The sequence below is a fragment of the Carettochelys insculpta genome, chromosome 2 (assembly GCF_033958435.1).
Source record: "Carettochelys insculpta isolate YL-2023 chromosome 2, ASM3395843v1, whole genome shotgun sequence".
Classification (NCBI taxonomy): domain Eukaryota; kingdom Metazoa; phylum Chordata; order Testudines; family Carettochelyidae; genus Carettochelys; species Carettochelys insculpta.
In genome coordinates this window covers 41,114,405-41,137,341 of record NC_134138.1, presented here as the reverse complement: position 1 = coordinate 41,137,341, position 22,937 = coordinate 41,114,405, and the positions used below count along the sequence as shown (strand labels likewise).

Below are 22,937 nucleotides of genomic sequence, written 5' to 3'. Positions count from 1 at the left end.
TCAGATGGTGTGTCTGAATGAATTTGGTCCAAAGTAAAGGCAGGGAATTCAAAATGTTTGAACTCCAAAGTGACTACTGTGGATATGACTAAGAACTCTTCATAGTTAAATCTTACAGCATTATCTCACTCACTGTCCATACTGATTTTTTCCCCCACACTGAACCACTACCTTTCATCAGTTCAACTGTTAAATTCTTTTATGCAGAGTTAGAGAGGTAAAAGCCAATGACTGGAAAGCACAAGAGCAAAGATAGGAAAAAAGTTAGTGAGTAAAAAGCCTTAGCAGTTTTTCTGACTACAGCAGAAGCAATTTCACATTTCCACTATGTGTTGCCTCAACATCAGTGATGCTTTATGTATCTCAATTGCAATTACTTTTCTGTTTATTATTGATTTGAATGTACAAGTATCCCCAACAATTCTCAAACGACATGCAACTGAATTTTTGTATTATTCCCTGTAAGAAAGGGAGAATGTAATATTACTCAAACATAGATTTAATTCAAAGCATTTTTAGAGTACCAGTTCATTCTACTACAGAAGGAAAAAAATGAAAGCGCTACTCACTTAACACCAACTATTTGGACTTCAAGCTCCTTGGCACATTCCATGAGGTGCCTACAGTTCTTCAGCATCGTGCCAAATTTCATGCTCATCTCCTCAGCTCCACTAATGTCTTCTGTGGCAATATGTAGTAAGAGCCTAAGAGAAGGGGAAGATGATTGGGGCACAGTTGGTTTACATCATCATCAGCACATGTGAAGCCTGAAGACTGTCAGAAGTATGTTGATTATGTTGTCAGTACTCCAGCTCCATCGATGGATGAGTCAAGTGAACCTAGTGAAAACAATCCTGTACAGAGAAAAAACTAGCAATTAGGGGCTAAAAAATGGAGCCAACAAGGAATAGGGATTTGGAAACACAGCAACTAAGACTCTGTTGTAGCAGCAAGAGAGTCTGTTGGGTGCTGTAATAAAGAAAGTGTTACTTTCTCATAAAGCGTGCTTGCCCATATGTGATTCTTTAGTGACAACTGGATTGCTTCTCTCCACCCTTTCCCTCTTAGATAGTCAGGAAGAAGAGTGCCCAAGTATTCCCTTTAGCAACTGCTATGTTTATAGTCTCACATCAGCCTTGTCTGGAAGATGTCCAACACACGTGGAGACCCCTGCCACCCTCCCTGTTCCACTGGCAGCTTGACTGGGAGCAAGGATGTTTCATTCCCTCCTGACCTTTAGTTCCTGCTTGCCCAGGAAGAGGCTAGGGCTGTAGGAGTGCCATCTCTCTTTCTCCAATGGGCCTGCTTTATCACATAGTTTTTTCTAGTGATGCTATCAGCTCAGGCTGGAGCAAGGGGTGGCTAATTTCCCATGGCTCGGTGAGCTGAGTCTCATTAGTTGATATTTGATCAGTTGTGTTATACTTTAATTGCTATGGAGTGGTAATTTGATAAGACAGGCCTATGTAAACCAGAGTGAACAAATGCAAGGTTGCATTACTGTAAACACACTCAATATCAGCAAAAGGGTCAATGACTCCATTTTCAATCCCAAGTAAGAAACATCATCAAATATGTAAAACCACATTTTGCATTAGCTGAAGTTCGGCTGAAGTCCAAACACTATACACAGAGTGAACTGCAGTAATCTAATCTGGAGATGAAAAAGGCTTGGTTAACTTTCGAGTTCTGAATCTGAAAGGAACAATCACAATCTCTTTGCTCAGCAAAGGAACACTGCTGGCTACCAACAGTGATATCATGATCTAGCTACTGCCAAAACTTAACGGAACCTTTGAATTGCAATCATTTACAAAAGACAGTTTAAAAGGGGTAATCCTGGCTGGAGGAGGGGTGAGCTAACTTCTGTTTCTTCCACATGTGTCCTTTCAGCATTCTTGCTTGGTCAGCAATGCCATGTTACCGCTGGCGTTTCTCTTATTTTGGAAAATTAGAGTAGACGTGGCATTTTCATTTCCTTCACCATTTTCACCAATGCAAATATGTCAGAATCTTTATTAAAAAACCATTTTCCAAAATTAAGCAATTTTAGATATACCATGATCTGTAATATTTAGTTAAAAATATACTTTGGATCTAGTTATATTTAACAAAATCAAATCCCACTACAGCTTAACTAGCAAAAAGATTAGACAATGCATTTCATAATCAAGACTAGATATACCATACTGAATTGAAAAGTTCTCATGACAGCATTATAAATCAGTATAGATTTTTCTAGTGAAAACCGTACAAACGAAACACACTACCTTATAATTCTGCTCTTCTGAAAATATGCTGCAGGATTGCCACTCCTGGGTTTCAGATGGCTAAAGTGAGGATGGATGGAGTCCAAAATCTTAGTGCTTTTTGGCACTTTAAGGTACTGGCAGTTGGTAGGAGCGTGAGCTCTTCTACCCCTACTAGAGGTCACATAACACCCTGAGCATACTAACTCCCTTTGGATTCTTTCAGTCAATTCCCAGTTTTAGCAAAATCTGAAGGACCCTCAAACAAAATGAGCCAGTCACAAAATAAACAAACACTTAAAAACAATGTCTTGCAAGGCTGAATATAAAAGCACCTAAATCTGAAGAACCAACATTTCAAACAGATGCTTTCCAAACACCAGAGAGAGATGGATGAAAATTTTCAGAGAATTACAATTTTCTGTGCAGGATTCTCTGCAGGAATGCAGGTAGTTGGAGTCACATAGTTGGAACAGGCAGCAAGACGAAGCCAATGAAATTATTTTTGAAACACAAAAAGAGATACACATCTCATAGAGCTGGAAGGGACCTTGGGCAGTCATTGAGTCCAGTCCCCTGCCATCATGGCAGGAACAAGCATCATCCCCCACCCCATATCCCTAAATGGCACCCCTTAAGGATTGAACTCATAACCCTGCATTTAGCAGGCCCATGCTAAGACACACTAGTCTAAGTGACAAGCTTGAGTTTCCTTTCAGGAAGCATGTCCAAAATATAAGAGGACCTCAAAAAGTTTAGCCAATTCAGATAAAAATCCAGAAAGAAAAAAGTGGACAGAGAATTTGGATTTGTCTTTTAAAACCAAGTTCTCGGACTTACAAGTTCTACATGTTTTGACTCCAAGATATGATTTCTTCCTATATGCTGAATCTGAGCAATTGCTTTGTAAATGCATGGAGCAACCTCACATAGCAGTCATATATAGTGCTAAAACAGGCATAAGACAACACAAGCCACTCTGCATGAATGAATGAATGATTGATCCTTTCACCTGGCATTCAAACTTCTAAAGGCTTTCACATAGCTATCCATGTCAAAGGCTGTCTGCACCAGGTGGCAGGCAGACCCATGCTATTCTGGACAATGATTGTTTATCTTAAACCCCCCTGGCATTTTGTCCTATGAAATTGGCTTAACCACTGCAGAGGCTTATTTTCCCAGAAGTCAGCCTGTCCGTTGGTCAAGAAGTCTTTCCATTATGAAATATCAGGTCAACTATGGACTAGCAAACTTTTTTGTTCAAAAGAATATTAGCACTGAAGGTCAGCATTATAATGACCAGTCTTGGCTCCAATGATGGTCATTTCAGACAAGCTCATGTAGGGCTGGGGCAGGATGGAGTGGCATCGGTACCCTACTGGATGAAGGTGAAAGTCCTGATGACAGCTTTTGAAGATTCCTCAATTGGCACCAACTCAAGCTAGCCAATTTAGCCAGTCTGAGAAACTGGAGGCAGACAGATCCACCAATAGTCTTGCTAACCTGACGCTGCTCTGCAATGGAGATACATTTACCATTTGTTGGTGGTGAGGAGATCCAGTTCCAAACAAGCAGCCATCCTGATAAACGACTGGGAGCACGAGGATGATCTAATAAGCTAATGGCACAAACAGTAACACCGAAGTCATCAACACTACTTTTAAGACTTGAGTGCATAAGGTACCTATGTCAAGGCCAATGTGTCATGCACCAATCAAACCAACTCTGTGTGGGTGTAGTGTCTGAGCAGATGATGTGCTGATAGTGACACATGCCAAAAGGTGTCAATAGAAGATGAGAAATAAGCATTGAAGGTAGTATTGCAGCTTCTGAGACAGGCTGAGAGAAAACCAGGAGGGACCTCACAAGATCCCAACACACACACCATTACAGAATCTCCTCAGGTCCAACTCCAGGCTGTGAGCCTCAACAGGGTTAGCATTTTGGAAGCAGTTAAGCCAGGGCACCTTATTTCTTAGTGTTTTGTGTTGAAATATACATGGAAGCAATGCCTTGTTAACCATCATGAAGCATCTCTATTCACCCCCAAGCATTAACTCCAGTGTTTTGGAATGGCCGGACCACAGTAAAGTTCCCAGCTATGACTGGGACTGAGGCGAGATGCTTTCAGGAAGCTTTTGCACTTTCAGTTTAGAGAAAAGTGGAATCTGTATCGGTGTGGGTGGCACTAGCAGAACTCCAGCACTCAGCAGTTGAAACAGACTAGGTTTATGATTGAGCGATTTCTCTGCAGAAGTACTCTGAGCCATGGTTGCGGGTATCTCACTAAGGGACTGGAGGCAACACCCACTACTACTAAATTGCTGGTTACATCTGCAAATATATCTAACACCACTGCATAGCACGCTTAAATTCAAGTCGCAAGATGTAACGTATGAGCTCATTTATCAAAAACTGAAACCACTGGAAATTAAGTACATAGAAGCCATACAAAGCAAGATTACCTATAGATGAAGAGGAACTGAGGCCTCAAGGCATGTGCTCAAGAGCTGAAATTAAACTGTCAGAGTACTGAAGTGAAAGTTGGGGCCCGAAGTCAAAGATCTTGGTTTTCTTGTGCATGGGGACTTCCACCTGTCCTGCTAGGAAGCTGAGACCCAGAAGAGAAAATCCTGCAACAAGTTATTTATTTATTTATTTATTTATTTATTTAAAAAAAAAAAAAAAAAAAAAAGAGCTACTATACCAGAGGCCAGGTTGGAGAAGATATGTGCAAGTAAATTGCATTAAGCAGCCCTCCCACTTCTCTTGCTTCCAGATATATAGATAACCCATTCTACAGCCAAAGCAAAGAGTCCCACAGCAATAAGTGAAACTAAGATATTTCTCTCTGACACAACACTTACTTAGCATTTGGATGGTTACGTGCAATTTTCTTTAGCTCATTTTCATTATCACAAGTCATGATGTTTACCCCAGTTTTTGCTGCATACTTTATCTGAGAAGCTTGTTTGCAAGGATTTATATATATAATGTTTTCAGGAGCAATACCCAAGTCTTGTACCAATGCCATTTCAGACTGAAAAACAAGAAAATATTAGACAAGTAAAGTAAATGTCAGCAGTGAATTTATCCTCAGTTTATCTGGAGACACAGCTCAAATAAGGTTTTCCACTAGCAAAATTATATATGCTGCTTCAAAAAGTACAAAAGGAACTGCAATACTGATACATAAAGGGTTTACACTTTATGCAAAAAGCGTACCGGCATACTAACTAATACCAAGAACTGGTTTAACAGACCCACACAGAGACACAATAATTTGACAGGTAAACAGGATACACAGAACACACACTCACTTTACTAGAACATGCAAACCCAGTTCCAAGAGCTGCCAGAATCTCGAGTACACCTGGAGCAGAATTGCATTTTACAGTGTAAAATGGTTTTACTGGTGCCATCGCATTCTGCCATTGGACATGTTTCTTCAGAAGCTTTCCAAGATCACCAACAAAAAATGCATTTTTTCCAGTCTATAAACAAAGGGCAGGAGAAAAATAAAAATCAAATTTCAATAATGGTGGACCTGAAGTTTAAGTGCAAATATCCTATGAACCACAACTCTTTCATGCTTATCAGGTCAAAAACATTCTGGCTGTGGCTTCATGCATGACTTCAGACAATTCATTTCACTTCAATGCCATCTGGGCCACAAAATTTACCCGAATTTAAAATCAAGGCAATACCTACTCCTTCAAATTAGGAATGTGAACAATTGATCGGCAAGCATCACCCTAAACAGATGAGGCTTACTGACTGCAGTTAACCAGCAGGGGCTGGAGCAGCACCTCAACCACCATGGGAAAGGGGTTGCACCAGCCCTGTGAGATAACAAGTGGAGAGGGGTCCACTCCAGCACAGCGCCCAACTGCAGTGGGCTGAGGGGAGGAGAGGGTTCTGGGGAGACCACCTGAACCCAGATAGGCTGAGCATTCCCCACCTGTGGCACATATGTCCTGGGCCACTATACACAGTGGCTGCTCTGGCCATGCTGGAACACCCCCCTAACCACAGCAGCGACAGGGTCAGGGACACTTCAACCAGGCTGGAGCACTTATGTCCACAGCCTCCCTAGTGACCCTCCACCCCCCCCCACACACACATTAAATTAGTTAATTGGTTAAATGCAGGTTTATAGTAGGCTTTACATCCCTACTTCAAATAAATTAAAAAAAATTGTTCACATACTACTTTAAGAGTCCTTGAATGAAAGGCGTTACCTTAAATGCCAAGAATTATATTCTTTCCTAGAATTATATGTAAGGGTTAGAAAATATTTCTATTACAAGCTTTTTCAAAAAAAGTCTTCAACTTTTTGGAACAAGAGAAAGGCTACTAATATACAAATATAGGTCTGGAAGGGACATCAATAGGTCATCTAGTCCAGTCTCCTGCTCTGAGGCAGGATTATATATTTATCAGATCATATTTGTCTTAAAGACATGTAGTGACACAGAGTCCGCAAATTCCTCACGTAACTTGTTACAGCGCTTAATTATCCTTACAATCAGAATTTTTTTTCCCTAATGTTTTATATTAATTGGCCTTGGTGCACTTTAAGCCTATTACTTCTTGTCCTGTCCTAAATGGACCACAATTTAAATTGCCCTCCTCTTTGTAACAATCTTTTACATAATTGAAAACTTATGCCCCCTCTCAGTCTTCTCTTGACTGAGCAAGCCCAATTATTTCAACCCTTCCTTATAAGTCAAGTTTTGCATATTTAATAATTTTTGTTGCTCTCTTTCTCCAATTTACCCATACCCTTCCTGTGGAGGCCTTTGCTGAACAACTGAGTGCTGAGCAGCATACCCCAGTTATGGCATTACTGCTAAGCAGAGTGGACGAATGACTTCTTAGGGTATATCTACACTTGTGAGAAGATCAGTATGCTGGCGGCTGATACTCTGAGGTTTGATTTAGCCCATCTAGTAGGGCTGCGTTAATCAAACTATCCCAGTGCTACCATCAACTCCAGTACTCCTGGCAGTCACAAGTAGTAAGAGAAGTCAATGGAAGAGTTTCTCTCATCAAACTCCCACTGGGGGGATGGCAACAAAAATAGATTTTGGATGCATCGAGGCCAGCTATGCAATTCACATAGTTGGATCTGCGTATCCAAAAGTCCATTTTATCCCCTAGTGTAGACCTGGCCTCAGATCTTGCTTACCACATTTCTGCTACTACATTCGAGTGTTCACTTTTTTTTGCAACGGTATTACAACATTGACTCATTTAGTTTGTCATCTTCTATATTATCCGCAAATCTTTTACTGCTTCCTAGATGCCCACTTACCATTTTGCATTTGTCTTTAATTGAATTTCATCCTATTTCTTTTCAGGCCATGTGTTCAATCTGTCAATATTTTGACTTCTAATCCTGTCCTCCAAAGTGTCTGCAATCCTTGCCAGCTTGGTATCATCAGCAAACTTTATAAATGGCATAGAGAGAACATCATCCAAATAAAATCTGAAGATACTGAGCAAAACTCAATGCAGGAGAGATCCCTCGACAACCATGCTCAATATGCCATTTCAATTTGACTATGAGCCATTGTTAACGACACTCAAAAAGTATGATTTTTCCAGTCAACTGTGCTCCCACTTTGCAGTAGGTTCATCTCTAGGCTTTAGTTCCCATGATCGATTACACGGGACATCAAAAACTTTAATAATGTTGAGATACACAACATTTACTACTTTCCTCCACCACATAAGCCTTGTTACCCTATCAGTGAAGGATAGATATCAGGTTGGTTTGACAATTTGTGGTTCTTTTCCTCATCTTTCTGAACCACTGAGATAAATTACGTTCTATATAAGAAACTATACTAAAAGTACATTAAGGTTCTAAAGTCAAGAACTCAAAAGTTAGGAAAATGCCAGGTGACCTGTGCAACCCGGTTAACTCTTAGGTATGGCATATTAAAGAGAAAAGTGTTCCACTCTGAGCTCTTCCAGAGATGGTCATGCGCAACCTTTTCATTACCTCTTTATGTAATTTACCTGCTGCTTAAGCTAGGGGCATGAGAACTTGCTCAATAAAAGTCTATGGTTATAAATAATCTGATGTCAATCAGCAGATTTAAGAGACTAGAACTCGCCATCTCTGTCTGGTTCCCAGTGCAGCGTACCTTTTGTACGTGGAAGAATGTAGCTGCTCGTTTCCTCACCCCTCCTCTCCATTCCTAGTATGTAGGGGACACAGCAGGAACTCAGAGCATAAAAAGTATACTTAGCATGTGCAGAGAAAAGAGCTCTTTGGAGCTAGTGGGGTTACTCAGTGCAGGTGGAGCATAAAATCTTGATAGGAAGTTCCAAACAATTTGGCCATATGCAAATGATTCTTTTCAAAGGCTTTAAAAAGAACATCCAAGTCCTGGACAAAAATTTTCATGGAGGCAGTAAAAGGCACTTGGCTAACAACAGCAGTATTAACTGACCACACTAAGTCCCTGCTCCAAATCACCTGAAGAGCTTAGCAGCTATATGAACAGCTGGAGAATTTTATTTAACTTTGGCAAAGCCATTTCTCCCACAGCCTCATTCTTGGAAGCGGCTGACCAGTTTTTGCTCAATCTGAGGAAGAGTAAACATGGAAAACTTCAGCCAAAATGGTTAAAATTCAGCAAAGTTTAAGGAGCTGGAAATAGGTTTATAATGTTAGGTAACCTTAACTGTATTTGTCAATGCCATAGTACACTTGCTATAGTACACTTGCCAGTCTTACTTTGGGACTCAGAATTGAAAAATTTAAGTACTAGCAATTTTTACACAAAATCTGGTTTAAACAAACTAAGTGAGCTTGTGCATCAAATACGTACAAGTGTATGTTCATCAACATAGCTGTCAATAACATCTCCAAGAGTTGCTCCTTCATCCAGCAGGCCAATGGAGTAGTTTGCATCCTCAAGAAATCCTTTCATCTCAGCCGTATTCCGCAAAGCCGACAGTCATAAACCAAGAAACACAAGGATCAGGCCTCCAAGCCTTAGATCCGGGTCCTTAAATTATGCAACAAACTGTACAATAGAAAAAATGGTAAAATAGATCAGTTGATAAGACATCATCCCACAGAGTTTATTTAAAATTTACAAAGGACGTTCCATTTTTGGTGTGTGCTGCAAGTGATGAGACACTTGTTAAATTAATCTCTGTTCTGCCCCCTTTGGTTACCAGTGATCAAAAGAATGCAACTCCTGCACAAAGAGGCAAACAAGTTTACTAATTCTCAGAGCAAAATAGAACTATCTAAAACTGATGTTAAACTTTGAGATGAGTCAGCTTTCATATTTTCCACTAGACAGGTACTACTCAACTCCACTCAAAATGGCTAAAACAGTTCATACAAAAGTCTTGTTCTTGATACGAGTCTGAAACATGTATTTGTGTTTGGTGACAAGGATTCACAACATATTGCTCTGGATTATATATAAATGATTTCACATTCAAACAAGGAACCCAAAATGTTGTTGGGAGGAAACTTGTCTGCGGTATTTGTGGTCATTGTACTGGTCCCAGGATAGAAGACAATATGGATAAGGTCATTTTTTATTGGTGCAACTTGTTGGCGAGACAGACAAGCTTGAGTTGTATAGAGCTGTCTATGGCTCAAATGCTTGTCTCTTTCACCAGTAGAATTTGGTCCAGGAAAAGACTGCTTCAACCACCTTATGCATAGAAGCATAACTGAACATCTTGAATAGCATCAAGAGAGGATGTGATTTTATCAATTGAACACCTGGAGCCCCTTTGGTGTTATTCACTGTGTTTGGAGACAGCTGTGTATACCCAGGTTTCCAATGCCTGGTGTATGAGAAAATTAGGTAGTTTTTTTGTTTTTTGTTTTTTGTTTTTTTTTAAAAAAGTCACCACACCCCTTAGCAAAACAGTTAAGCTTAACCACCAGTGTAGACTTAAGCACCGGGTCAGTGGGAGAATCCTAGCAACTTCCTCTTGGGGAGGTAGACTAAGCCGACACAACCACCCCTCCCATTCACACCAGTAGTACTCCCCTCCCCCTGAAGTCCTACAGCAGTGCCACTGCAACTTTAAGTATAATGAGCCCATATTTAGGGAGGCCTTAATCACAAGGAAACCTTGAGCCTACTGACAATATACTAGCATTCAGACATGTTAGGCTGTTCACGTATTTTCTATTGACAGTTTTTGTATTTTCTAAATTCAAAACAATGTATACATATTTTGTGTATATTAAATTCAGGGTGGAAAAACAACTTTTACTTTGCTCCAATCCAGCTTTATATACTCTTCAAAAGAGCCAAATACCTCCATTCTCTTAAGACTAGTGAAAAGCAGTTATTTAAGAAGATGTGAAATTATAAAAGAGCTTTAACTATGTTTTAAAACTCACTAATACTGACAGACTTCAGAATAAAAACCTGTGACACAGGAAACTTACAAATAAACACATTCATAGGCAAAATTTCAGTGTGTGTCTTTGAAAGTTTTTTCTGAACAAGCAGAATCAATTCTACTCAAAATGACAATTTGGGTCAAGAAAGTCCCAACAACAATCTTTTAATTTATGCAATGTATTAAGTTGAGGGAGTCATATGTGAAATAAGACAAAGTAATAGAATGTAAACACAGACACATGGCTGGGAACTACCAATGGCTGAATAGATCGTTCTCACAGGCTTGGTCTACACTAGGAGATTTCAACTTTGCAAGGTCGACCTTAGGCAATGCCCCCATCTGCCCACTCTGGCCTTCGCTTTCAGCTCTGCAGCAGGAGAAGCAGCCCAGGAAATTTGAATTAATTTCCTTTGTGGACATTGTGGTGAGCACAGCAGGCAGCCCACCTGAACAGCACACCTCAGCATCACATCTAGCCATGAATTCTCCAGATCACATACAAGCCCCAGCATGCAGTGTGCATGAGATCTAAGACCTCATTACCTGGGGGATGGGGGAAGAGGAGGAAGATGGGCAGGAGAGAGAGAGGAGAGGAACCTGTGCTGTTGAAATTCTGAACCAGAGACAGAAATGCAAACATTTATGTAAAGGTCTCACAGGGCATAGAGCAAACAGGGATTTCTAGGGGAGCCCAGAAGTGCTGCATGTAAATCAAGGAACTCAGGCAGGTGTACCAATATACAAAAGAAGCAAATAGATGTTCTAGGCAATCTCCCCAAACATACTGCTTCTGTGAGCAGCTGCATACGATTCTAGAGTGACCCAACCTCTGTCCCCAAAAATTCTCTGTATGCACTTCAGAAATCCTCTGGCAACAGCAAGGAGGACATGGTGGATGAAAACATGCAGAGGAAAAAGTTGTCAGCAGGCAACTGGAAAAGATGATCTCACAGACACCCGAAGTGTTTATAACTATGGATCCAATCCCCTCATCCCAGGACGTTTCACATCCAGATCTTGATGGTGGGTAGGCACTTCTGGCAAGCAAGTACTTTTTTTAAAAATACTACTACTAGTGGGTTACGGCAAAGGGGGTAATCTATTGTGGCTGCTGGAGCAACTTATTGATGTGTCTGGGGACAGAGCACCCGTCCTCTTTGCACATCTCCACAAAGGTCTCAGACACACACTAATTTTTCTCAAGGTTTTTGAGGAGGCCTGCCTTATTCTGACCTCCACAATAAAACACCTTTCCATGCCAAGCCACCAGTAAGTAATCTGGAATTATGCCACCACAGAACAGTTTTGCAGATTTACTGGCTCAGAGGCCACAAGTTAGCATATGTTAAATTTTTTTTTCATTCTAAGCCGACTGTCTCCTTTTTGCAAGCTAGCAGAAGGAGCATTAAACTCTATATATGTATCATATCACAACTCTTCTACCAAGCTGGACAGCCCCCCCTCCTGACCCCCTAAAAACTTTCACTGTACAAGAAGGGCAGGGGTAGCATCCTTGAGATGCCTCAAAAGGCTGCAGGAAGCAAAGCTGGTTTGGGCCATGTGATTAGCACAGGGATTCCCAACCTATAAGTTGGGATCCAAACATGGGTCACAGTTAGATTTGTTTAGGATCACCAGCAGCTCAGAGCAACACACGGCTCTTGAAGAAGCCCCTTGCAGCTCCTTAACGCTGCCACATCCAGTAGCTATCAACAGAGAAGCAATTACATATTAGACGACAGCTTCTCCACCTTTGATATTCCTAGCCACCCCAGGCAAGCCACTTACTAGACTTGATGTAAGTAATTTTTGGCCCCCATCCATCCTTGTCTCTTTTTGCCCCATGTAGCTGATTTGTCAGGGTTTTTCTGTTTGTATCTCCCCCCAGCTTCAGGGTGTAACTGTCCCAGCCAAAGCGTGACTCCCCCAAGCCTGACTGTGACCCACCCAGCTCTTGAGTGTGACTCGTCCTCAGCCCCTGCAACCTCTGAGTGGGGGGTTTAAGCTGTGGGAGTGGTTCGGGGTTCTTATAAATGTAGCGTTATTCTATTTCCCCCTTTTCTATGAAATTACTATGAATAGATAAACATGAGGGGGCACAATTTTACATTCTTGCCTCAGGTGGAAAATTAGCTTACAGCACTGCTCCCACCCCCGCCCCTTACCCCCATTTTTGAATTGCCTTGGCTCACCAAGTCTTCCTGAATTGTCAGAATGGGTTCCCATCTGGAAAAGGTTGGGAACCACTGGTTCTGTGGTTTCTGCAGCCTTTTCAAGCCAGCCCTCTTCCTTCACCAGGCAGTTGGAAATTTTCACTGTCCAAAAAGGGGAAGTGGGGGTGGAGAGTGGACAGCTGATTTAAAGCAACACCATTCACACTGAGCAGGCTGCTATCTCCCGCACCCACCTCCATCAGCTTCCAGGGGCTGCTGGGACCCAGGAAATCTTTTCAGAGCAGCAGCCCTCTTGCCTCCCTCCCTTGGGCAGATTTGTGAAAGCAAGCATGGTCAGCAACCCTCATCTTGCAGGCTTGAAAGCGTGCACTCCCCCAATATGAGCCTCATGACTGAAGAGTGTATGTGCACAGCAGGACACGTAGCATCTTTCAGTGGAAGCTGATCTGCAGTCAGCCTTAAGAAGCTAAATGCATCCTTGTAGAGAACACATCTTGTCTGTTTCACACAGAACTCCATTTTCTAGATGCCTTTGTGCCTTGTTCAAACTGATTTACATTAATGTATTGCCTTCACATCTGAATATATGTCCTTCCTGTCTGACCTTCACTGTCTTCCAGGCTTTTCAACAAGGGAGTGTCAGGAATGCTAGCCCCCCACCTTCAGCTGTGAGGTTTTCACGGATTCGCAGGAGAATAAGAGGGAAGATATGTCTGTGGTGGAAATGCAGGCTGCTCACAGAAAGACGGAACACACACAAAGGGAGAGAGAACAGATGAATGCTTAGAGAAGAAAGCAGACAGCAGAGAGAACAGGTTGCACAGATCCAAACACAAAACTTATAAATTCATAAGGAAGAAAACTGAGTGCTTGTGGTCCCTTGTGAAAGAACAAAGAGCCCCAGTGAAAGCTATGCTCTCCTCCCCATGTTCCCTGATCTCCCCTCCTCAGCATCTCAGAATGCAGGAGAGGGCAGCCTTGCAGTCCATACCCAGGGACAATTCTGACAGCAGAAGATTCACATTCCTCCCATAACATGTTCTTGCTTGTCCACCCTAGAAGCCTCTACCCAGTACTTTGTATGCTTGCCAGTTATACCTGTAAAGCACCTCCTACCCCATCCCCTTTCAAAACTGCATTTGTTTTTATTCAGGGGCCACAATTTGGGGGCACAGGAGTACTCCTTAACAGCAACAGACTTTACTCTCATGTCCCTCTCTGGCCATTCATAAAACTGCTTAACAAATCATCCCTGATTTGCACTGCCCCTCACGTTTGACTGCTTGTAATTATTGGCCATGTGGTCTGCCTCTACCCTCCAGCCTGCCATGACATTTTGCCCCTTGCTTTCCCATAAATTATGAAGCTCACAACATATTCCCACCACCAGAGGAATGCTACCTTTGAACCAAGTCAGGTTCCTGGCTTTTAAGCTGCCAAAAGCACATTCTATGACAATTCTGCAGTTGCTCATCCGATACCTGAAGAGCTCCTTATTGCAGTCCAGGGTGCCTGTGTATGGCTTCATGAGCCAAGGGCACAAGGGGTAAACAAGGTCACCAAGACCCACTACTGCAATCTCCATGTCGCCAACAGTAATTTTCTGGTCTGGGAAGGAAGTCTCATTCTGCAGCTTTCTAAGCAGATTGTGAAGAACTTCAAAAAGATCTCACCAAACAGTGATTGGGCAACAGAATGGAAAATTAAGTTTAATGTGAATAAGCATAAAGTAATGCATGTTGGAAAATAATAACCCCAAGTATACATAAAATATGATGGGGACTAATTTAGCTACAACTAATCAGGAAGGAGATATTAGGGTTATCATGATAGTTCTCCGAAAATATCCACAGTGTGCAGCAGCAGTCAAAATAGGATGTTAGGAATTATTAACGAGAGAGATATTCTTATTTTCTTACTGCCCCTATATAAAATCATGGTATGCCCACATCTTGAATACTGCATATAGATGTGGTGGTTTCCCCTCACCTCAAGATATTTTGGCATTAGAAAAGGTGCAGAATAAGGCAACTAAAATGATTAGGGGTTTGAAATGGGTCTCATCTGAGGAGAGGCTAAGGAGAGAGGAGACTGGGGGGGAATGCAATAGTGGTATATAAAATCATGAGCAGGGTGGAGAGGGTGAATAACAAAGTTATTTACTTGTTACCCTAATATAAGAACTAGAGAATACCAAATGAAATTAACGGGTAGCAGGTTTAAAACTAATAAAAGGAAGTTCTTTTTCATACAGCGCACAGTCAACCTGTGAAACTCCTTGCCAGAGGAGGCTGTGAAGGCTAGGACCATAAGAGTTCAAAGACAAGCTAGACAAATTCATGGAGGTTCAGTCCATAAAAGATTATTAGCCGAGGGGGTGGGGGTGGGGGAATGGTGTCTGTCCGTCAAAGGCTGCAGATGGATGGCAGGAGACAAGTCACTTGCTCATTGTCATCAGTCCACCCCCTCTGGGGAACCTGGCACAGGGGATACTGGGCTAGATCAACCTTTGGTCTGACCCAGTAATGGCCATTCTTATGACCAGAGTTCCTAAAGATGGGCACAAACACAACTCTCCCAACAATCTCACGCTGATGTATGTGAAATGACCCTAGTGATCCATCAATGCCTCCAGTATCATCAATAAATACCCTTTTTGATTTTTGTACTGCAAGGCAAGGTGGTCCAGTGTCAGCATGGGGGATGTGTGTTCCCTCCACCACCTCATCTCAGTTAGTGGATGGATTTGCTGCAGTGGGGCTCCCTATGTCCTGCGCATTTCCCAGCCACGGTCTTCCACAGCAGAAGATTACTGATTGCCTTGGCTACCTGGATCACAGCAGCCCCTGCTATAGATTTACCTACTTGCATGCAAGACTGCATGGCATGAAAACACTTTTTGCTGTTTATTTTCAAAGGGCGGGGGGAGGTGCAGAGCACTCTGGGATGCTGAGATCACTCACCCACAACCCTCTTCAGCACATTTTTCCCCCCATAAGACACTGGGGCAGAAACCCACAATGCAACAAGAAAGCAGGAACTGTAGGACAGGTACCCACAGTGCACTGCCATTTAAGTCGAATCTGGCAAACTCAATAGGGACACATTCCATCAACTTTCTAAACAAAAGTGTGGACACGCACCACTGACCTTCCAAAATTGGGTACTATAAAGATCAACCTTAAGAAATTTGACCTAATTTCCTAGTGTAGACATACCCCTATTTGTTTAATAGCTTGAACTAGTTTAATCCTGTTTAAAACAAGTTCCGTTAATCTTTAAAAATCTCAAAGAATTCCAACAGTCCAGTCTCATTTTTTTCAGATCCTACCCTGAGACTCATAGAAACTGGATGACTACCACTTTTACATGAACATTGTGGATATTGTCAGAAAAAAAAAAAAAACTCCACAAACCACCCTCAAGATGAAGGTTTTATGCTGATTAGAAAAAAGCTGTGAGCTTACTAGAAAAATGTGCCACTACCTTCAAATAAAAGTTTTGTAGATTTTAGTAACAGTTCTGGGAACAGTGATAGTAAAGCTGTAACAACAACTAAAAAACTTATGGTTTCAAAAGGTCAGCATTTTTCTATATTTGGGGGTATAAAGTAAAAGCACTAAAAGCTATGCTTCTACTCAGGAGTTAATAAAACCCCAAAGACACCACAAAACACAACAGAGCTGCATGGATGAAAAATTCATGTTACTGCAGAGTTCTTGGTTCTCCAGCAGAAAGATAGCTGATGAGGAAGACAAGGAATCAGAAAAGCAGATATATGTTGCTCCCTAGCAGTATGGGTGTGTTTTCAGCTGGCTGCTCTGGGCATCTGAAAAGGTAAATCTGCAGTGGGGAGTGGGACACTCCAGCAGTGCCTGGCTCAGATGCTAGTTGGGGGAGGTGGGCTTCCTCTTCAAGGACCAGCCAGGGCTGGGTCAGACCCACCAGCAGAATCTCCCTACAGACTTACTTCCTGCCCCCATTACTCCTCAGTCAAGGGCAGAGGGATAATCACTGTATGAGGAGCTGCTCCCCTCTCACCCAACCCCTGTGCCTCCAGGCCCCCTCCCCATCCACATCTCTCCCACTGAGTGCCCAGCAACCCAACTGCCATCCCAATGAACCTCAGTCAGCATCTAGAACCCCCCTGCAACTAGGCTCCTGCCCACCAGGCCCCACAGCCTGGCAGCAGTATCCTCCCTCCTGCACCCAAACTTGAATACACACTCCAAAACACCTCACCAAGCCAGAATCCCAACAGCCTGCTGAGCTAGAACCATCTTCACGGGGCCCCACTCTAGCAGAGTCCCATTGTCAACGCACGAAAAGTAGTCCCAGTAAGCCCTTGTGCACTCCACACACCCTCCCCATAAACCATCTGCATCTAGATTTTTCTATGAAGAACCTCTCACCCTCAACACCTGGATCCTCTCACACTAAGCCCCTCTACACCTCAATCAAGCTGGGCTGAGCCTTTCTGCCTACCTCAAAGCACCTGGGAAGAAGGGGCAGGACTCCCGCACTTTGCCAGGATTGAGTGCAGCCTCAGAGTGTTTTCCCCAGAGGGTGCTGTAAGGTCATCTCCCACCTCCATGCAGTCAGTGGTCTGTGTTCCCCAGCACTATGCTGGAGCCAGCAAGTTCTCTTTTTGTTTTTTGTTTTTTTGACAAAGTTTTGCAGAACTTTAAAATACAATGTGCAACAGTTCTATGCTTTTAGCACAGAATTCTCAGGAGTATAGTGAATTAGTTCCTTCAGTCTCTTCCCCACAGGGTATTTGGGAGTGAAATGTGAAACTGATTTAGCAAATCTTGTTAAATAAGGTCACAAAAACACTGCTTGTGTTTCAGGTCATCTTTGAGAAACACAAAATGCAGTTATGCAGCTTAGCTTTTTGGTTCAGTACATGGAAAAACCAGGGCGGCTTCCTTTGCTTTCCATTTGAACCCCTCTTAAAGCTGCATGGTAAGAAGAGTTCCCCGGGGGGGCGGGGGAGGACAGAACACTGTGCCTGAACTGGAATACCTGCCCTTGTATGTATAGCTTGACTTCTGCAAGCCCCACTGGCCCAAAACAACTACAGGAAAGCTAGGTGGATCCTCTGGTTAACATCACAAGTTTATTAGTCTGTTTCAACAAAAAATGACTAACAGTCCTGTGGCATCTTACAGGGCTAACATGTATTTGGGCATAAGCTCGTCTATTTCATTTGTAAGGTTCTGCCCCACTGCAATTTTTTTTTTCCTTTAAACATCTTGTGAAAAGCTTTGCATCTTTGATCATATCTTCTTGTGGTTTGAGATAGATTTGTTTTCTCCCCTTGAGAAAACATGGTGCTTAGTGGTAGTTTTTGTTGTGAAAAAAAGATTTATATTTTCCAGTTAGCTAGAGGGCCAATAAAGAAAGAACACAGCTGAACCTTTTTTAGCATGCAGAGTGCATATGAAGTGCTGGCCATTTTACAGAAATTGCCAACTCAGGACATTTGTTATGGATGCTCAAACACAAATACTTGGCTTTTAAATCACTCTTTCAAATTAAAACTGATTTTTTTTTTTTTGCTTTTAGATTTGTATTTCAATGACAATACTGCCATTTAACATTAAGGTGGCCTTCTAATTGACCAATTTAAAGTTTATAATCTGGGGTTACAGTATTTAACCTTGAAGAGCTTGGGATGTAATTTGTAAATCAGAGGTAGCAATTACATGGCTAGGAAGATGTCTTCTGTGCTTCTTTTATGGCAGATTTAACTACCTTTAAGAAGTTGGAGAGTGGTGAAGAGTGATACGTGTGAGATAAAGAATTAGTTGCTGTTGCTAAGGCATAACATTTGATTTAGGATAATTTAAACTTTTCAAGCAAATCTGTCCCATCATAATTTGGAGTGGTGGTTTTTGTCCAAAACAAGGTGCAGGAGAAGATTAAGTGCCAAACCAGCTTCCTCCTCTAGGGTATCTTGTCACCTTAAATTTGCTGTAATTGTGATGGGGGCAGAAGGTGGAAGAGAGCATTTGAGGATATCTGTCCAGAGCTGGTACATGTGACCACCACCACCACCTCGATTTAAATTTGGAAGTCCCAACCTGTATTGTCTAATTGTGAAGCAGCTGTCCTTAACTAGGCTCTCACTGAAGTTAATTGTTGACCTTAAAGGCTGAGAGCTTTTGAAAACTCATATGAACACTAACTTGAATAACCAGCTTTAGAGTAGGACAGGTGTTTACCCTACAAGGCCATTGAAACCCAGCAGCTGAAACTGCATTCCTTCTAATAGTCATGTATCAGAGAATGCTCCTGGTCCACCTACCTGCAACATGGAGATGCTGCAAAACTATGTGCTACATAAGGAGCGAGCAGGTCCTGGAAACTTGCTCCCTTTCCAAATAAACACTACTTCTGCGCCACTGTTCCCTCTAAATTTTTTCCATATGTGTACAGAATTTTGTTATGTGCACCAAGGCATGTGCAGATGAACACCATTTGAAACAAGCTGCCAGCTACGGGAGACTGTGGGCACTCAGCCAATCAGCTGCACAGCACTTGAATGCTTGGGTACAGGGAACACTGATCCACATCTGTGAAGGAGAGGGGATGAATTCACTGTACAGTGATTTTAATTTTCTCTTTAAATAATCTTTACACAGTACTCTCTCAACTGGCATTCAATTAACTGGTGTTCTCAGATAACCAGCACTGCCACCAGGGGCTATTCCTGGCACTTAAGCTTCCCCTTCCAGGGGACCTGTGCTGCTCGCAGGTGGCAAGAGGATCCCATTCTGCCCAGGCCAGTGATGCCACTTCCCCCTTTTAAGAAGGGACAGGCACTGGAACACATGTGGGGAACCTAGACACCATCCCTCCCTGGGTCTGGGCTGCAGCGGCTCCAGGGCTGCTCAGCAACCACCACCAGTGGGCATGGGAAGAGAAGGGGAGAGCACCTCCCCATGTGCCAGGTCTCCTTCCCCACACCCCTAGCCTTCAGCAGCACAGCCTGGGGCCTGAGGCACTGGGGGCTACAAGACAATGGCTGGAGCACAGAGAGCCAGCCCCTGCTTCCCACATGGGGCAGCACAGGCCAGGGCCTACCCCCGGGGAGCTGTTTAACCCTGGCAGAGATGGGTGGCGAGAGCACAGGGAGCCAGCCCTTGCGCCCCTACCTAGCAGCCTAGGACAGGGCCTGAGCTGCTTATCTCTAGCAAGGAATGCAACGTGCTGGCTGGCCAGAGCCACTGGGAGCATGGAACAGGCTGGGCTGCCAAAGGCTCCAGTTCAGGAAGGGGAGCGCTGCTAGAGTGCAGTCCCCAGACAGCAAAGGGATCCTCTGTTACCCATAATATTTGGGTATCTGGCAACCTCCCCCTCCCAAGGCTGCGCAATATGAAAGTTTACAGTATACAATAGGCATTTATACCTTTTAAAATGTTACCACCACATTCCTAACGGTTCCTTTGTTTTTGTCTGCTGATTTTAGTCATTAGTGAGTTTTCATTCTCAGAATTCAGTGATCTACTCAAGCATAAACTTACAGCAAAGATGAACCGTCAGCAAATCAAACATGTTCTTAATATTAAAACACACAGGTCAAGTTTCATAAGACGCATTACGTTTTTAGTCTAGCCCCCTTTTGCAGTACTACATGGATAATTTAGGAAAGATGGGTAATTTGAGCAATTAAAATTGTACTAAACAGAATCAATTAAAGCCTTTTTTACTCTTATTTGTGCTGAACATCAGTTGTTTAAATATGCAGCTGCTCCTTTGAATTTGTCTGCACCTGGGGTGATGCATGGAGAAGGGGGCACAGTTCTATGCCCTGACCCCAAACACTGTGGGGCAGGGAGCCAGCAGGCAGAGCAGTCTCATTTTATGGATGGTTCATCCAACTGCCTTGGGTCTCATGCTTTGCAGGGAGAGAGAGAGAGAGAGAGAGAGAGAGACAGACAGAGGTTAAGTGTCACTCTCTGCCACTGTGCCCCCCTCACAAGCCCATTGCCCTGACTTGCCCTGGTCCGGCAAACTCTCATTGGAAACTGGTCAGGCCTCGAGGGTACTGGACCAGCAAGGTCCAACCTATATTGTGTCACTAAAGCCAGTAGTTATGAGGGAGGACCCTCTGAGTCACAAGTGCCATCAGACTTTTGTTTTACGTTGTAACAGGCCACAAGATATTACAAGGAACTCAAACACTGAAGACATAGAAATATTGTTTAAGATTCTCCCAAATCATGACTATTCCACCAATCTGTGCATCTTACAGTTAACTGAATTTCCCCATTAACAAAAGCTATGGAAACACACACGTCCTGTTCTATTTATGCCAGTGGTGTCCAATTGAAAATATACCCATACGCCACCCCACCCCACCCCCTGCAGCCACAGGCCACTCCGCACCCCAGACAGATTAGTTATGTGGCACTGGCTGTACTGCGGCCAGAGTCCCCGCTGCCATACAAACCACCAGGAGTCAGAGGCATGCCACACTGGAACCCCTGGGGCCGGAGGAGCCACCACTGCCACCATATGCTTGTCTCACCATGTGGTGGGGCATGTGCCCAGAGGGGATAGAGGGTGCCCCACACGTGGTGAACAGGGAATGCATTGAACACTGCAGATTTATGTTATGTCTACATGGCAATGTTCTCTCAATCTAGTTTATTTGTGCAACCTGCTCCAATTTAAATATTGAGCTAAGGTACATTTACAGTTTTTGTTACGATGGTTAAGATATTGTACTGTTAAATCACTGCATCCAGAAGGGTCTTCATTTATTCACATTCTTCCACAAGTATTCTTCACAGGTCTCAAAATGGCACAACTTACCACCACTCAACTCTGATCTTCTTGCTGTGCAGTGTTGGATGCCTGCTAAAAACTATAGTAATTCTGCACCTGGGGTTCTGACTTCTCTCCAGCAACCATTAATTATGCCAGTGCCATTTTCCAATTTGCCCAAGTAGCACAGAAACCTCTGTACCATGACAGACATTACTAACAATAGTACACATGCACTTAGAGTTGGGCAGACAGATTGAGTCAGTGGTGCAGATTCATATGGCTCTTGGTGTGGCAACACAGCTAAACAGAGAAGCAGAAAGGTGAAATTGAACAGTTGGTTCTGAACAGCATTTATCTAGAGCAGCTTTATGTGACAGCATGACGCTTCTAGTTCCAGCCAGCTCACAGTGACTGGTGGGATGACACACTGATTCAGAACTGAGATTAGCACCAATGGATGTAGAACTTTGTCCTGATGAAGCTTCTACTGCTGCTAACGTGTGCTGCTTTGCCATGTAATGAATCTTGACTGGATGCAGGAGTTTGGTGACTTACCATGGATGGGGATGCTGAACTACATGTGCTACTAATGAGACCTACCTGTCTATTCTTTACTCTCCCCCACACCAGCACAAAAATTCTCAACAGAAAGGGGCATTTTTCCATCCTGCTGCAAGGCCTGGTTTAATTACCAAAAAAATTCATCAGCATTAATATGCAGTAGGCTGGTGGTCCATAATGCCATGGTGTTTAGAAATTCAGGCTTCTCTCCAAGAAGAGATGACGCAATGTTTGTTCAGCCACCACTACAGACATTCAGAGTTATGGTTCCTCCTGGCCACAAGACCAAGCTTAGCTTCTATCTCTCAAAGACTTTTACTGAACACTTGGATTAAAAAAAAAAAAGGGGGGGGGTGAGTTTAGCAGGAGTAGGTTCAGAATGCCAGTGTAATGTGTCTGGAAGGGAGGGAGGAAAGATAGGTGGGTGGTACCTTATGAAGAGGTGAGGTTTTAATAACTGCATCATGAGCACATGCTTTATTTTGTACAAAATGTGTAAGAGCAGAAGAGAGCCTAGAAGATCAGTCAGAGCAGAATATAGTGAGACTTTCTAACCAGCCAGGAAGCGTCCTGCTGAACATACCTTAAGTGTGAAAGTAAGGTGTGGCATACACTGGGCTCCTAATTAGACAACAGAAGTTGTTAGGAGTAATGAGCCTACCGCAATCCAAGAAGCATTTCATTTTGTCAATAGACAAGGGGGAAGAGTATTATACCATTTATGGATTGACCTGTGCCTCACTGAAACTTTTCTGCTAAACTGTACCAAAATTTA

At 42.9% G+C, this 22,937-nt stretch overlaps 1 protein-coding gene across 2 annotated transcripts in view; it reads right to left on the bottom strand.

The window, feature by feature from the left end:
• AZIN1 (antizyme inhibitor 1) overlaps window positions 1–22,937 on the bottom strand; it is a 63,117-nt gene that overhangs the window by 23,783 nt on the left and 16,397 nt on the right. For both annotated transcript variants that reach the window (XM_074986827.1, XM_074986828.1), the window contains exons 3-6: window positions 9,095–9,292; window positions 5,570–5,743; window positions 5,117–5,289; window positions 570–704 (exon numbers count right to left, since the gene is read on the bottom strand). In XM_074986827.1, coding sequence (XP_074842928.1) covers window positions 570–704; window positions 5,117–5,289; window positions 5,570–5,743; window positions 9,095–9,196 — 584 coding nt within the window. In that variant the 5' untranslated portion in view covers window positions 9,197–9,292. The remainder of the gene's footprint in view (window positions 1–569; window positions 705–5,116; window positions 5,290–5,569; window positions 5,744–9,094; window positions 9,293–22,937) is intronic.